This window comes from Drosophila subpulchrella, chromosome 2L (assembly GCF_014743375.2).
Source record: "Drosophila subpulchrella strain 33 F10 #4 breed RU33 chromosome 2L, RU_Dsub_v1.1 Primary Assembly, whole genome shotgun sequence".
In the NCBI taxonomy this organism is placed as follows: Eukaryota; Metazoa; Arthropoda; class Insecta; order Diptera; family Drosophilidae; genus Drosophila; species Drosophila subpulchrella.
This window is the reverse complement of record NC_050610.1, coordinates 9826226-9842609: the sequence shown is the minus strand read 5'-3', so window position 1 is coordinate 9842609 and position 16384 is coordinate 9826226. Positions and strand designations below refer to the sequence as shown.

The 16384-nt window shown below is 39.0% G+C and overlaps 1 protein-coding gene across 1 annotated transcript; it reads right to left on the bottom strand.

The window, feature by feature from the left end:
• Positions 1 to 5422: 5422 nt before the first annotated feature.
• On the bottom strand, positions 5423 to 7534 carry LOC119547433. Its single transcript, XM_037854293.1, has 2 exons — positions 7429 to 7534; positions 5423 to 7371 (listed from the first exon to the last, which is right to left on the bottom strand). The coding sequence occupies exon 2, from the start codon at positions 7351 to 7353 to the stop codon at positions 5458 to 5460; it is 1896 nt and encodes a 631-aa protein (XP_037710221.1). The 5' UTR covers positions 7354 to 7371; positions 7429 to 7534; the 3' UTR covers positions 5423 to 5457.
• Between the last annotated feature and the right edge of the window lie 8850 nt (positions 7535 to 16384).

Here is a 16384-nt window from a genome sequence, read left to right as displayed (position 1 = left end):
GCCCATATATTCTTACTACAGTGTTTATTTTTTCCATGAACTGATTTCTTCTATAGTCATTTATCTAAGTAATTTTTTCAGTCGTTTTTGTGACCTTGAAAATCTTATTTATTGTATTTAAAAATGTTAAATCGTTTTTAATATCTCCTTTAATTCCCTAACTATAACCCAAAGACACAAATGCTTGTCCAATCTTCTAAGGGCTTTTAAAATCCATTTTTAATTCACTTTTAATATAAATTGACACTGCAATAAAATTTTAACAGTCATAATTTCAAGTGATTCTCATTGGCTTTACTCAACTAAGTTCTAAAAATAAACCTTAAAAAATACAAAAACAGGTCAAATCGCCTTAAAATACTTAATTTGATGGAGCTTAAGTGGAGTGTCATAAATATATCGATTTAATGGTAAAAACTGCAAAAATTCATTGCCATGGAGGAGAAACTGGCAGCTTGACAAACGTCATCAAAAAAATTTTACGACCACTCTTTTATGAACGGACAAAATAAAAAAATTATATGCCACATAAACCTGATGACCGTCCAGCGAATCGCACAGCACTCAACAGGTAGTGCCCCGACCAACCCAGATCCCATATCCCAGATCCCTGATCCCTGGTTCCCTGGATCCGGAGTCATCCTGAGTGGCATCTGCATATCTTCACCGCCGATTGTAAAACAGTGAGGGGGAAACTCAATTGGAAATTAAAAATGCCTGGCAGCTGACGAGGAGAAATCAAGAGATGCCAATAATAATAAATTCGGCGTTGTAAATTATTGCGCATCGTAAACGGGAATATGCTAATCGATTTCATTAATCCGATAATGATGGTAATTAGTTCTTTGTTTCGGTCGAAGGAGAGCCTTTAAGTTTTCCATAAACTTATTAAAAGATTGGATCTGCGCTTTGGAATATCATTATCACTCCAGATATCACTTTGGTAATAACAATAAAGTACACATTATTAATTTTTTATTGGAATACAATGATCTAATAAAATGAATTTTTTAAATAACAGGTAAGTACATCAAGAATACACACATATTAGAATATTAGAAAATACCCTATTTTTTAATTAACAGTTAGGTACATCCAGAATACACAAATATTACAATATTGGAAAATACCATACCCAAGCGGCAATATCATAAGGCCAAACCATTTCGAAACCTATCCTTGATCGACTGATCGAGCCATTAGCATTCAAAATAAAGTCAATACCAGACAAACCATGAAATCGAACCGAAAACGTATGACTGGAATTAACTGCAAATCGTTAACAATAATTCAGCGGGCAGTTCAACAGTTCCACAGCTCATTGAGAGGGGATTTCCAAGGGGATAGGGGGATATCAGACTAGTTTGCATTTAAGGCGAGGATGATCGTACATTTTAATGGGCATATTTCACGCCGCTCGCCGGTCGATTCAAGCGATTCCAGCGGATCCGTTTGGCCACTCTACTCAGATCTCGGCCCACGACGAATTCATAAAGTATCTCGCACTTTTTTAATGATTTCTGAGTTACAAGCCGAGTGGCCGAGTGGGATCTTTAACTCTGATTTCCCCGGCTTCCTTCTCGCAGCAGGTACAATGCAACAATTTGGCGGCAACTTATGACAGCGCAACCATCGCAAATAAACTCAAATGGCACCATACTAAAAAACTGATCTGGCCAGCGAGAATTTATTTAGCTTTTTGTGGCCAACAACGAACCCAGGCGATGTGGACGATGAGGCGGCTTTCGTGCGCACTTAAATTATGAATATTACCAAATGGGTCAATTCGAAATAAATAAGCAACGGTCCCTCGAGTCCCCCGATCTCTGGACCTCTGCGGATTGGCCAAATAGAGTTGTCTCTGTCGCAATTTCTCATTGAGCTGTCGCCCGTTGCCGTTGAGGATGAGGACGAGGACTCGTTTCCTGGCCAACATGCATACACGCATAGTATCCCCGGATACTATGGATAGTATGGATAGCATGGATGGTATGGATTGGCATTGGGCGGCCTCGCCTGTAGTAATATCGCTCATGCATCTGGTAATCTATGCGCAATTAGCGGCGTACATCAGATTTAGTACTCTGATTGCTTTTGCCTCTTCTCTATCTGTCTCGCTCTTACTGGCCAATGATTATTGGCCGTAAATATGATATGGAATTCGTTGTTATTCTTTTCCTTAATCTGCCGGAGTGGCTCATCCGCTAGATGTTTAGGAGACAGGCAGGAAATGCATTTAATTTCCCTGCCCATATATTTAGCAAGGCGGTGACTTTGAGTAGGCTGCAGACGGCTAGGGTAATCATAACTCAGTTATTGGGGTTACTTGACGAAGAAGGTTGTTAGAATATAGTGTTAACGGGTTTTGCACATCATATATAAATATTAAATAGAGACTTAAAGGAGGGTTCCCTAAAAAATAGACTTAGTTTCGGACTTATTTCTATATTGGTACATGGAAAACTAAACATCCAGTAATGTAGATTTACAGGAAAAGCTATGCCACCGAATTGTATGAAATATAAACCGAAATTTTATATAACTAAAGGTATCCTCCAAAATGTTACTTTTAAAAACTGGAGGATACGTTTAATTTTGATTATTGTATATATTTCTAAGCTATTAAAGAATGATGATAATTATCATTGATAATGCTCTCTTTACTTACTTAAAACGATCCAAATTTGACAGAATATCTCAGATTGATTTACTGGGAAATGACAATAGCATATTTTTTAAAATGTACACAAAAAAAGTAATAAAGTTCATACTTATTGGAACAATAACTTTAAATATTCTTAGAATTCTTTTGCCCAATGATAATTTGTGATGATCTTCTACTGCCGCTCCCACAGAACCCGCATCCAATTCTAAAGCGATAAAAGACCCAAAGAGCCTATCAATATATCCATCAATTAGAATTTGCGCGGATAGACGCGGCCCAACCCAAGCCAGGAACGTAAGTCCCACTCGGTGCATCCATCAGGGGGACTTCAACCGCTGGATTCTGGTTCCTTACGCCCTGGCGATCTTTATGGCACCATAACCGGTCTGTGGGCGGAGGTGATAAATCCCTGTTAAGTGGCTCCCATTAATGCATCGACTCTCGTGACTTTGGGTGACTCTCCAATGGCTGCGGCGCTTCCGTTTACTTTGTTTTTGACGCGTGGGATCGAATCGACTTCTCCCGCCCCATCCTTCCGATCGTAAATTTTCCAATTTGTTGAAACCGCTCAGAGTTCAACCTCTACTTGTTTCGGGGGTTGTGTTCTTAACACTGCTGAGTCCCATAAATTCTGATTAGTATTATGTATTTGCATCCAGTGGGCGTTGTCCGAGTGGGTTTCAATCTAATTGTAACCCAAGACGAAATGACAGCAGCCTTTTTAACACCAAGGCGGCAGAACATAAATGTATAATTAAATAAACAGACAGCTGAGGACCTCTCCAATGATCATAGATTTTACGACGCCTTTTTAAGACGCTCGTAAAATCTTTAATTTTATGAGGCTGCCATTATTTGACAGTAAACAAGGTTAAACAATGGAATAAACCCGGGTCCAGGTGCTTTTTGACCCGGCAAAAGGGCGTGACAGATTTGTCGATTCTGACGGTGACCCGCGCTCTTGTCAGTTGTCAAAAAAATTTCCAATGATGATGGCCATTAAATACTGGCGGGCAAAACCAAACCAAACCACAAAGGAGATCGCCATCAAAGTGGCTTTTATTGTTCTTTAATTGTTGAACTGTGTTCCGCCGACTTGGTACGCGTTATATGTACGTACATAAAATTAAATTTTATGTTTCGACTGGCAGCGAGTAAGAACCATTTGAAATAGTCAAGTCAAGTCGAGTCCAAGTGACCCGCTGGTTTTTAGTGTGGAAATCACTTAAGCGCGTTTACCGAATTTACGACTCTAACGACTCTTAGGGAAGTGAGATGGGAAGCATTTCCGTTTTTACGAGCTGCCAGTTCCATACAAGATTATTAAAATGATTTAGCGACATTAGAATTGATGTGGCAGTTGTATGGAATTTCTCTAATTGTGTAGATATAATAAACAATTAATATATCTTTAAACTGGGAATTAAATCACTTAAAACATTAATCATGCATAATCTATCTGAAAAATAGTACAGAATTTGTAATAATTAGTTATAGTAGACGTCAGATTGAATAACAAATCATTTTCCTGTGATTTAGAGTCATAATTAATTAGTTACAATTTTTAATAAAATCATAATAAATTCTCTCCTTAATAAAACTGTGGTTTCATACAAAATATTTATAGCCAGTTGAAGATGTTAAATAAATGTTTTAACATAAAGTCCGAGTACAGCTAACAAAAACATTTTTAAAAATTCAAGTCATAAAATTATCAATCTAAATTCTTCAAATATCCTTTACAATCACAACCAAGTTCTTTATATAAACTCATTCCTTTTTAGCGTTTGTTTTGCCTGCAGTTGTCAATCAGGCATAAATCACTCGTCGAATGCAGGACCACATGGCAGGATGGTTGGCGATATTGGGCAGGAGGTCCATAAATCAGTCAGAAAAACGCATTATAAAGGAACTATAAATATTTGTGTGTGATTGACGCCGGCTGCACATAAAAGTGGAATTAAAAAGACGTAAAATTTTTACACATTTATGGGGAGTCAGCACCCGAAGCCAGGCTGATAAGGTCCTGGCCTGAATGTCGCACACCCAAGGAAAGTGGGAGTGTGAGTGCCATCATAAAAAGCATAATTACGGGCATTTGTGCTAATGTGACTTTCTGGCCGCAGGCGTTGGCAAAACATTTCTTATCATGGCGGCAGGATGTGTGATGTGAGCGAGGATGTGGAAGTCTGGGGATGAGGATGTGGATGTGGATGTGAATGTGGGTATGGATGTGGGAGTAGGAATAATGCAGGCTGGAGTTAGACGCCGAGGCAGGCTGAGCTCTCGCATAAATCACTCATTATGAGGCGTAATTAATGCGACTATATGGCGACCTAAATTTTCTATAAATCATCAGATTAAACCCAATACGCCAAGCATTCATCGTTCCTCCAAGGAGCATATGTATGATGTGGACTTCTCGGTATATATATGGTTGGTGGAATAGATAGCCTGAAATCTATTGGCAGCTTGACTGAAGCTCCGCCCAAGCTCATCCAGATGGGCTAATGATGTCATTCGGGGGAACTGGCTAATGTTTATGGGTATAATTAAGCCCCATAGGATGTTAACCACAAAGCAAAGGATCTGGGATTAAAATGGTTGCCATAAAAGGCAGTTCTACAATTGATTTTAAAGCATTAAAAATGTACTACATTATTATTATATTAAATGTATTATAACTTTAATCACTTTGACTTGAGTAAATCAAACGCAAAAAAAAATAAAGAATCAGAAATTAGCAGGTTAGTCACTTTTACTATTTCGTAAGAAACATTTTCTTAAGTATTTTAGGAACAAAAACAGTACATTTCAATCAAATAGTTTTGAATGCAGTACGAATCATTTCCATAACTATTAGTCCGTTTTATGGGACCATCTATGGCCAGCTTATAGCCCGAATACCTAACGACTCCTTCAAACTGACCCCCACCCGGAGTGGCCAGCAATCTCACCCGGAATTCCGACTGGTGCTCATCCGCCAGGCGTCGCCACTTGTCGGCCTTGAGGACCCGATCCAGATATAAAGTCTGGCAGGGAGGATTGTGGGTGAGGATAATCTTATTCAGATTACGGATAATCAGACGGGCTGCCCGAAGAACATATCCATCTGAAGTCGAGACATTTCTACGATGCTGACACAGGCAAAATTGCGTGGGTATTTCCGCCAAGGAGCAGTCCCGATGGTCTGGTATGGGCAGGAAAAGACTTATTCCCCTTGGAAGATTCTCTCCCAAGGCCCATAGATCCGCAGTGCGCTGCTTCAGTTGTTCATCCTCCAGGGATGTGAGATTCGGCAAATCCAAAAGAGTGGCATGCAGATCAAAGGCCGTGACCAGACGGTGATTGTTGATCTTCAAGTTGCCAATAGCTTGGGGATATCGCTCCTCCAGCCACCTGGGATAGCACAACATGGCCAGCGGCTGATTCTCCTCTACTTTTCCCTGCACAGTGTCGAAGAATCGACCCTTGTTCAACCCATGATTGGAAATCACCAACAGTAGGGTCCTCTTCAGTAGGCCACTCTGGGCTATGGTCTTGAACATTTTCAAAAACGGTTGATCCAACTTCCTACCATAGTTAAACAGGTGATCTATGCCCTGTGTCCACCACAGAAAGGTAAAGAACCTGTGGGCTTTATGATGCGGAAGAATCTTGAATAGGAACTCCCTGAGCTCCTTGGCATAATTATTCTTCTCATTACAGTGGCTGTTGAACAAGCCATCCGTCCTGGTCTTTAGCCACATCTCAAGCAGAGCAGGTCGGAGATAAAAGTCCGTGGGCTGATCCTCGAATCCCTTGGCAAAGATACTCTTGTCCACATTGTCCTCCCCGAAAGCAGTTTCATAACCGGCTTGCTGGAAAACCTTCCATATAAAGGGGCAACTGTCCAAACTGCTGAGATCCGAGGAGAAGTCCCTCATCTCCTGGCCACTCAATCCACTCAGCAAGGGCATCAGACTGTCGAAGGTGTCATTTCCCAACCGATTGAAGCCCTTGAGTTTCACATGTGGCAGGGATAGTAGAAAGTTGGCTGTGCGAGCCATACTTCTGGAGAAATGCATTTGGGAGATGGAGTCCAGACCCACTATCAAAACGGACAAACTGCTGGCATGAGAGGCTAACTTCAGAGGAGGAAGTCCCTGGGTATTCCGAAACCACTCGTCTGCAGGATGGACATAGAAGTGAACTCCATTATAGATCCTCGTACCGTTGATAGAGCACTCGGCCCTTATGATATCCGCATGGGGCTCTATGGTATTATTACCATCTATGAGGAGTGGAAATTCCCGACTATACAAATACCGATTATCGTAATCGGTGCTCCGCTCCAAGGCATGATATTGGCACTTGAAGATCTCCAAACTCTCGATGTCATATCTCGCTTTTAGGAACTCCATATCTACCTCGGTCCTCAGGTAGTTATAATCACAATTGCTGAAGGACGTTAGGTCCAGTTCGCTGGAACAAAAGTCCTTTCGAAGGCCTCGCCACAGAAACAATATATCACGTTCATTCGGAACCATAGTCAGCATGCGACAGCCCTTGGTGTTCACAAAGTACCTGTCCACGAGATGCTGCTCCTCAAAGATCAGATAGTCCACCATCACATCGTTATAATAGTAAACGAGAGAGAAGAATACTAGACCGTAGAAGAAACAACAACGTATACTGCAGTAACACATTTCGCTTATTGCTGTGGACTAAAAATTTCAATTATTAAGTATCAACTCGAAATTATTGAAGATATCTAAACGTACGACGATGATTCAGATCGCAGAAGTGTTCAAGGAATTGCGCCAAGAAATGCCATACTTTTTCTAGTATTTATTAAAATGAGGAACCTTTATTTCTAAGCATACAAAGTTAAAAAAGCCCATGTGATGAGAATTGGAAAATTTAATCTTAAATTAGGGAGTACTCGAAAAGTAGTCCAGATTTATCCTATAGGGAATCTTGATAAGGTAGGTTAACAGGTAAGGTACGCTAACATTAAGGAGATTCAAATAAAACAATCCTGTTTTAAATAGATTAAGGGTAGCGTTTATTTATATAGTGACTTCAGTGAAAACGTGTCTAATATATCAGTATTCCGTCAGCATGGGCATTAAGTACAGTCATTACAAGAGCTAAGTACGTCCCCCTTGCTTAATTTCTGGGCCACTTTTCGTAATTATTCGATTCAAGCTGAGCTCCTTTTTAGCCCGGCTCCTTTTGAAAATAACAATAAACTAAAAGGTCCACTCGTGCATAAAGCATTCCCATTCGCGTCCGGAGTTCCAGTCCACTCCAATCCTAGCCAGAATCAAAAAAGATGGCTGGCGGAGACCGGGGGGCCAGTGGCGTTAATTTATCACTTAACCTTCTTTAGCAGCCAAGTTTATAATTTCGATGGCGTCCATGGCCGACCCAAAGCGAGGATGACGACGAAGCTGGCAACTGCGGCACTTGAACGACGACTGCCCATCAGAGAAATGCCGGACACGGGGCAGGGAGGGGAAGGGGGATGAGCCACTGAGAGAAACATCTTATAAATTAAAATTTTTAATTTTGCAGACGCCTAAAGTGCAGAATATTAGCCCTTGGAATTTTAATTCTCTTCCAAAAATAATTAAAATTATAAAAAACATGTAGATCCCGATAATAGGAATAGATAGATATCAATTTGTTTATAGTATAAAAATATATTTCCCCACTTGTCAACCCAAAAAACAACTGCTTTTTAAAAACAGTCAGTGTTATATGAACTGCATTGCAAAAATGCTTTCAATGGTGTTTCAAAACTAAAGAAAATAATATAAAAATTGTAAATCGCGATATTTGTGGATTTTTTAGTTTAAAATTTTATTTTTCCTTTTTTTAAAACCAAAGAAAGCTACAAAAAATAGTTGTAAAATTATTCTTTACAAATATTTAAAATAAATCAAAGATTACAGACATGAGAAAGGGGTTTTAAAATTCGAAGTGTAATTTTTTTTCAGTGCATTGGTGCTGTTGCTGAAGAGCTCGAATAAAATAAAATAACAAACGGCTGCCGGGGTATATATATTTTTTCCCATTGTACATTTAGCCAACTGCTTCACCCTGATTCTGCTTTTCCGACCCCCCACAAGCCCCACCCAGTCCCCTTTTCCCACAGTGACGTCGTCGTATTTCTTTGGCTTACGCATCAGCCCCACAGCCCCCAGAACCCCCTTCGCCGTCCCTGCAACGCCGCTCCTGGTGTTGTCCTTTTTGTTGATGGTTTACACTCTGGCCGGGCGCTCTTTGCAAAATGAAAATGCAAAAGGAATATTCATGAGGAGATTAGAATTATTTTTCGTGCTGTCATTTTCATTTTCACTCTGCCTTCTGCGTATTTCGTCTCGGAATGCCCTACAATGGGATTCATAAGGTCAGAAGGCTATAAGATCTGGGAACATTGCCATACTTAAGTATTCATTTTTATCAACTTTTAAAAGGGCGATCTTTAAACAAATATTATTTTTCACAGTCCAAGAAACCACTTAAAACCCTTCTATCCATGAGAACTATTTTAAAAAAACTATCTAATATAAATATTTAAAAGCATTCTAAATATGCATATTAAACGAATAGATTTCTCCAATATTTTTCAAGAATATACCTGAAAACTTTTTTGGAATGATAGTAAACTTCTAGAAAACTATCCAACAAAGTCGAAAAAAAATGTATGTTTAAATTCCAAATTAATTTTCCTGCAGAGTCACCGAAACCCAACAAATCCGAGTTGCTTTCTCCCAACTCCATTACCATTTCTTTGTTTCGAGCATTTGCTTGCTTTATTTTTTTCGCTGAGCGCGAGAAAAAATATGATTTCTTTGTGCCAAAAGGGATTAAATTCACGCTCGTTTGTCCTGTTTATGATGAGTGGTGTTTGTTGCTGCTTTTCCTATATATATATGTATATATGGTGGGGGTTTTCTTTCTTGCATAAAAGTTTAATGATACAAACACCCAGGCACTGACATGAATCACCCGATGGCAGGCAGACATCGCTTCCCGGAGAGGAAAACCTTAAAAAAAAGAAGAAAAACACAAAACCACCCGACCAACGTCGCCGTCGCATTTAAAATATTTTTTGAAATTATTATGAAAATGCGTAAAGGGATTTAATAAATAACTGTAACTGCTCCTTTCTCACCCCCAAACCATACCCGTCACCCCCTTTTCCCTGCCGCTCATTTGCCTTTTCCCGCCATTGTACCGTAATTCATAATGTTGTTGTTTTTTCGGCGCTTTCCATCCAGACTTTTCCTTTTTCTTGTGCATCTGTGTGGGATGTGCCCTTCCCTCTCCCTCTGCCACCCCGCTCTATCGCTCCTGTTGCTGTGTGGAATTATGTTTTATCCTGAATTATGGATTTTGTTTTGTTGTTTTCTGTCAAAATCATATTTTGTTCGCCACCAACCCCCCGGCTAACAAACGCCACCCACCCAATCCCAAGCCCAATCCCACACCCACTTGATAACCCAAGCCCGACTCATTTACATGCTGAAAATTTCGCTTCGGGCACACTGGAAAAAATTCTAAGGGCGGTTAACAGTTAAATATACCTATAATATATATAAGCTCTTATCACGGTGATATACAAAATAAAAATTGGAGTGTAGATTTATCAGAAATATCTAACGAATTTTAAACAGAGTTTGAAATCATTTGAAATTGTTTGGAATTTAAGAAAGAGATTTCTGTAGCACCAAGGTGTTAATGTATTTATGTAACCCCAACCCTATTATATTAAAAACATTTACCCACTTGAATTTGTTTTTAAATTTCGTGGATTATTACAATGTTGATGTTTCCTGTGAGTCCAGTTGATTTCTTAATGTATTAAGATCAATCTTTTTTATTAAATTTTTTAAAATCCCAAGGAATTCAAAATACATTTTTAAAATTTTTTTGAAATTGGTATAGTCTCTTTCTGTGTAAAATTTCTGGGTTAGCTCAGTTTGCAGCTACAGCCTTCTCTTCGCCATTAATGAGAATTTGTTTGTATCGACGTAAGTCGTAGGTCGGAGGGGGGTTTCAGGGGTGCGGGGTGGTCGGCAGGGGGATTCCTTTCCCACTTTGGTGTTTGGTTGGTTCGGCTGCTCAGTTTAGTTGTAAATTTACAACAACAAGCAGTCGGAGCGAAAAGTTTATCAAATAATTTCTACTTAATGTTTAGAATTATTTTTAGCCGGAAATTAGAAATTATGAAGAATATATCACACAGGACCAGAAGGACACGAACGCAGACCCCCAAAAGCCTGAATGGAATGAATCATGCATCTCTGAAGCTTGTTACCATACCATATAATTGCCAGAAAACTAAACAAAGTCGTAAATTGTGCACTTAACGAAGGGAATTTGCTTATTGCGGTTGTGTTTTGTTTTTCTTAATTTCACTTTTGATAATTATTGGGGGTTGATAAGGAGAGTTGTGTTAAGTATAGAATTTATTTTGTGATATAGGGTGTCTTCGTATTTATTAATTTTATTAAGTAAAAACGGTACCAGAAATTGAAAACTTTAGAATATAAGATTTAAGATTGGTTATATTTATATTTCTTATTTGATTTATAGATATATTTTTTTTCACCGTTGTAAAGACTGTTTTAAAATCCGTTGGCCTCAATAATGGATTTTTAAACTATTTTGAAGATTTCAAAAATGTAGTTATGTTTTTTCAAGCAAAATTCTCTTCTTAGCCCAGTAAATGTATCCATCCTTCACTAGGATATCCCTAAATCAAAGCATTTAATTGGATAAACACATAGCCTGTCGCATCTATACAGCTTAAGGAACAACCATTTCGAGGACCTTCACTCGATTGTCGGTTCGGGGACATAAACAAAATATCAGGTGAGCCCTTGTGGGTGACAAATTAATGTGAAGCTCATTAACGCACTGAATGAGGATTACGGATTTGATTGAAGGTCCTCTGGGCATAAGTACGCCCACAGACGCAGTCAGGTTATATAAACTGATAAGGCACACACACTGCCGTTGACTATATACAAACATACACTCTATATATATATTTCGCCCCTATTTGCAGTGCGCAACACCAGCAACAACAACAAGAACGGAATGGGAATAGTCAGCGAAAAGTGTCATTATGTGTACACATAACAGGATCCCGACTCCACCTACAAAAACCCCCCATTACCATCCACTTCCAAAAACTCGGATCCGAAAGCCTGAAACGACACAACGACAACGAAACGACGGCGCAAACAAGGAGAAAATGTGTACATAAAACAATCTCGTTATGTCGGCATTATCCTGAAGAATTCTGGTTCGTCCTCGTCACTCGCAGCGCCATAAATCACTCACACGCTTGGCCCCCCCACCACCGCCCATGCTATCTGCGTCTCTGTCTGAGTCTGTCTCGCTCTGTCTTGCCCATTGTCGTTTGTTCTGTGTGTTTGAGGCGCGTGTCCTGCTCTCATGTCGTCCTGCTCACACATAGACATAGAGCAGCGCCTTTGTTTTAGGGGAATCTTTCTGTGCACTTTTTTTTCAGTGACCAAAACGCTTAATACACTGTAAGTGAGGTCAAATGAATATGGATATATAAGATATTTTAATGTGTTATATTCCTCAAGAATTAAGATCATTAAGAAAATTTATTATCCTGTTTAAGGTTAAAACTGTATGATATTTACAGTGAAATCAAGAACATTGTCAAAGTTCCTGCTATAATACATTGATATTTGAAAAAATCATGTTTTATTTTAAATAAAACTATTTTTTAACAGAACACTTAAATATTGATTGTATTCTGTAAATTGATAATATGTATGTGAACTTTATTGTTTGTATAACCTACCTTTATCCTCTTAAAACTAAATCATGTTTATTTAAAAGAACATTGTAAAAGAAGTTTGGTTAAAAATGTAGGGCATTTAAATTTTAAAAAAATATTAAAATCAATTATTTATCAAAAGTGATTCATATTATAATTTCACATCTTTTTTAAATATTGTATTGTTTCTTCTTAATATAAGATGTAAGGGTATTTCCTCGCCTAACTGCGTTTTCCTGGAAAACAAGTATTTTTGTTGTTCAGCATTTTTCCCTCTTGGTTTGCCAGTAATTCACCCCGCGGTGACATTTTGGTGTGACAGACAAGACGTGTCCTTCGTCCTTCGTCCTTTTTGCATTTTTCTCGGTCGCTTGTCTGAGTCTGTGTGTGTGTGTGTGGCAAGTTTATCGTTTTAAATGTTGATACAAGCCCGGGTCGTGGTTCGCTGCCTGTCCACGACCGCGTGGGGATAATAGGATGTTAAGTAAATATTTAAAAAAGCCCCATCGCCCACTCACTCACCCACTGGAACCCCCCTACGGGCAATTGAGAAATTGTAGGCGACCTCCCGAGTTGTGGGGGGAAAACTTTTTCCGGCTATGTCCGCTCATTTGCGATTTCGATGGGTGGAAAAGTTCAGGGGGGGTGGGAGGTTGGGGTGGTTGGTGGAAAACAAAATGAGCCGGCGCTGGCACTCTCTAATCCAGTTTTTGGCCCCGACTCTTCGGCCAGGACACTTTCTGGCATAAATCATTTGCATACAAAATGAGTCCAATGAGGGAAGCCTGCGAATGAGCGCCGAAGATGAATGCCGCAGGAATAACAACAACAGCACCAAGATGGGGCCGGAAAAATCCTTTCAATTTTCGCACACATTCAATTTTATTAATTAAAACATTTTTTTTCCGCCCTTTCTCATGGCTTCTTCTTCTTCTGTTTGTGATCGGAGGAGCTTGGGCAATTAATTCCAAACATTCAGGACGCTTTTTCTTTGTTAAGTTTCGGCTCTATTTTTTTTTGGTTCTGTTTGCTTTGGGTGCGCAAATTATCCTGCGCTATCCTTGCGCGAAATAAAATATCACAAACAGTTACAGCCCCCCATAAATAATGGGAATTTATGCCAGTCACATACAAACGCACCCAAGGAACCGCATAGACCCGAAATACAAAAGGCAGAAGCCAACTTTTCTCGCTGAAATTACCATTCAATCATTTTGTAATTGCCAGTTTTCGGAGGGCCAGTGAAGTGGGCTGTAGATATGTATATATATTCGCCCACCTCAATTCAATTCGCTGCCTGGATGGGCTCATTTACCTTGTCCGGCTCTTAATTTCAGCAATCTATTCTAATAAGCCTTTTATTCCATTCTGTTTTGCATTCAAATTGGATCCTTTTTCATTACGATTTTGAAAGAGGGAGTGGTGAGAGTCTATGGGATCTTAAGGGTTCCCGAAAAGAGATTAAACTTTATAGATTTTATATTAAAATATTTTCGCAATATCTATGAATGGATTTTAAAAGCAAGGAAAAGGGAAGCTTAGGGCCTTAAAAGCTTAAGCTGAAGCAAAAGTAATGTTCCGATAAAGTTCTAAATTAAACCATATCTTCTCATCTAAATAACAATTAGAAATAATATTTTAAAAGGAAATGGATTATATTTTTCACTGGAAATAGTTTAAAATTGTGTTTAAATTTAAGTCATGTATTTTTATAAAATTGTTTTAAAAATCCCTCAAGCAAGAAAACATATTTTAAATTAAAAAATTGAATTTATTCTTATTATTGAATCATTAACAGACAGTTCACTAAAAATCTTTAAGTTAAAATTATACACAAGCTTATCTCCTGAAAGAATCATTGGGAACCCCCAAGTGCCACCCAACACTTTAAGTCAGATCGTTGACATTTGCCAGAACATCTCCCTCTCCACCACCCGTCAAATCTCATTTGGACAATTTTGCAATTTTAATCAGCTATATCTTTACGGGGGTTGGGCCCCAAGAGTCCAAACCCCCCCTGTCCACAGAACGACCCCCGTCCAGGCGCTTTCGCTTTGTTTTTGGATACCGCTTTGGCTGCTGTCTGTCATAAATCTATCAAGTTTAATGGCCGCCTCAGCGCTGCACATAATTTTATGTATTTTATGCTGCAAATTGTTAGCCAAAGCGCACACAAACACAAATCAGCAGGAGCAACCCTCGGAGAGCCGAACAATCCACGGCCAGAAACCACCCAACCACCCAGCCACCCATTCACCCACTGGGCAGAGCCACCCCCAGAGGAAAATGGAAAGAGAAAAAGCGAGGACGAAGACGAGAACACGAATTTCCACGCACATCTCCGAAGACTCACAAATTTCATAAAGTGGCAATTCAATCAATCAATTCTGACAGGGGGTGGCCATTGGGGGTGCAATCCAACCCCCCTCTAAGTCCTTGGCCATTTTAACCGTTATGCTCACGTACACAATCACACAACTCAAACTGATTTTGCTACGGATGGTGAAGAGAAATGTGGGTGAAAGTTGGGGGGGGGGGGGGGGGGGGAAACAACAGCAGGGGGAGAAAAAAAGGAATACTTAAAAAGGAAAAACAAAAGCCAGGCAGCCAAGTTAAGGCGAGGAAAGAATGCATAAATTTCCCTTAGCCCCACGTTTTTAACAGCCCCGCCCCCTTTTTGGGGGGCAGCAACTTTGCCTCGAAGGCGTCAGTCCAGTCAGTCAGTCAGAAACGGGTCCAAAGGACCCTTGCCAGTTGGCAGTTTAAATATTTTTTAATTGCCTTTCGTGTGGCGCCCCCATCCACCCACCAATCCACCCATCCAAAAAACCCACCACCACCACCCCTTTTCGTAGGCATTTTCTTCTTCTTTGTAGCCCTCTGCTATTATCCTTATTTATTTGTGTTTCACTTCTGTTTCATTGCCCGCTTTGCGCTTTTCCTATTGCCATTGTCCTGGGCATTCGATAAATTTTGAAAACAGAAAAGAGCCTAAAGGAAATGCCAGACAAAAGCGTTGTAACAGAAAAGTCCTTTGACGGTGTGCGACACGTGGAAATGGGGGAAGAAAAGTACTGATAGATAGAAAAGTACTGAAGAGAAGAAAACATCTTGAGAAATAGTACTAATAAAGTGGAAAACAATTTTTAAAAACTTTGATATACATTAATATATGGAGGACCTTGACATTGAATATTAACTAAGGTTGAAAATCAAAATAAAAAGTAATAGTGGCCAAATATTAGAAACTGTCTTATTTTATGGTACCAAATAAAGCAGCAAAGAAATAATAAAATAAATAATGAGATAAATAATTTTATTTCTTAGCTATACTTTTTTCGCTTACAAATATTGATTTTTTCTGAAAAATATTTATAAGACTCAAAAGTAATGATTATTTTTGAGGGAAAAATCATACAACTTCAAAATTGTGATTATTTTGTAATTTTTTGGAAATTGATAATGATGACGGTCCCTTTAAAATAGTTTACAACTATATAATTTTCGTAAGAAGCTGAAACTATTTTTCTAAAATCAGATTCATATAAGCTTGTATTTTACACGCTCATGATACATAACAATGTTTATATTTATAATTTTTGTAAAAAGCTGATACTATTTGTCTAGAATCAGATTCATATTAGTTTTCATTTAATACTTAAAGAATTTTTTTCGAAATAGGTCTCTTCGTGACAATTTTAAAGGAATTATACGAAAGGTTCAGTTTCAAGACCACCACTTTTTTAACTTTTTTAACTTTACAAAAAAAAAGTCACGGCCATCTCGTCCAATCCAATCGAATCAAAGACCACCATTTCTAACAAACAATCCCCAGCCATGGTTGTTCCGTGAGTTCGTATGTATCTTTGCGATGCTGGCAAGAATCTTTCCCATGTGAGTGGGTA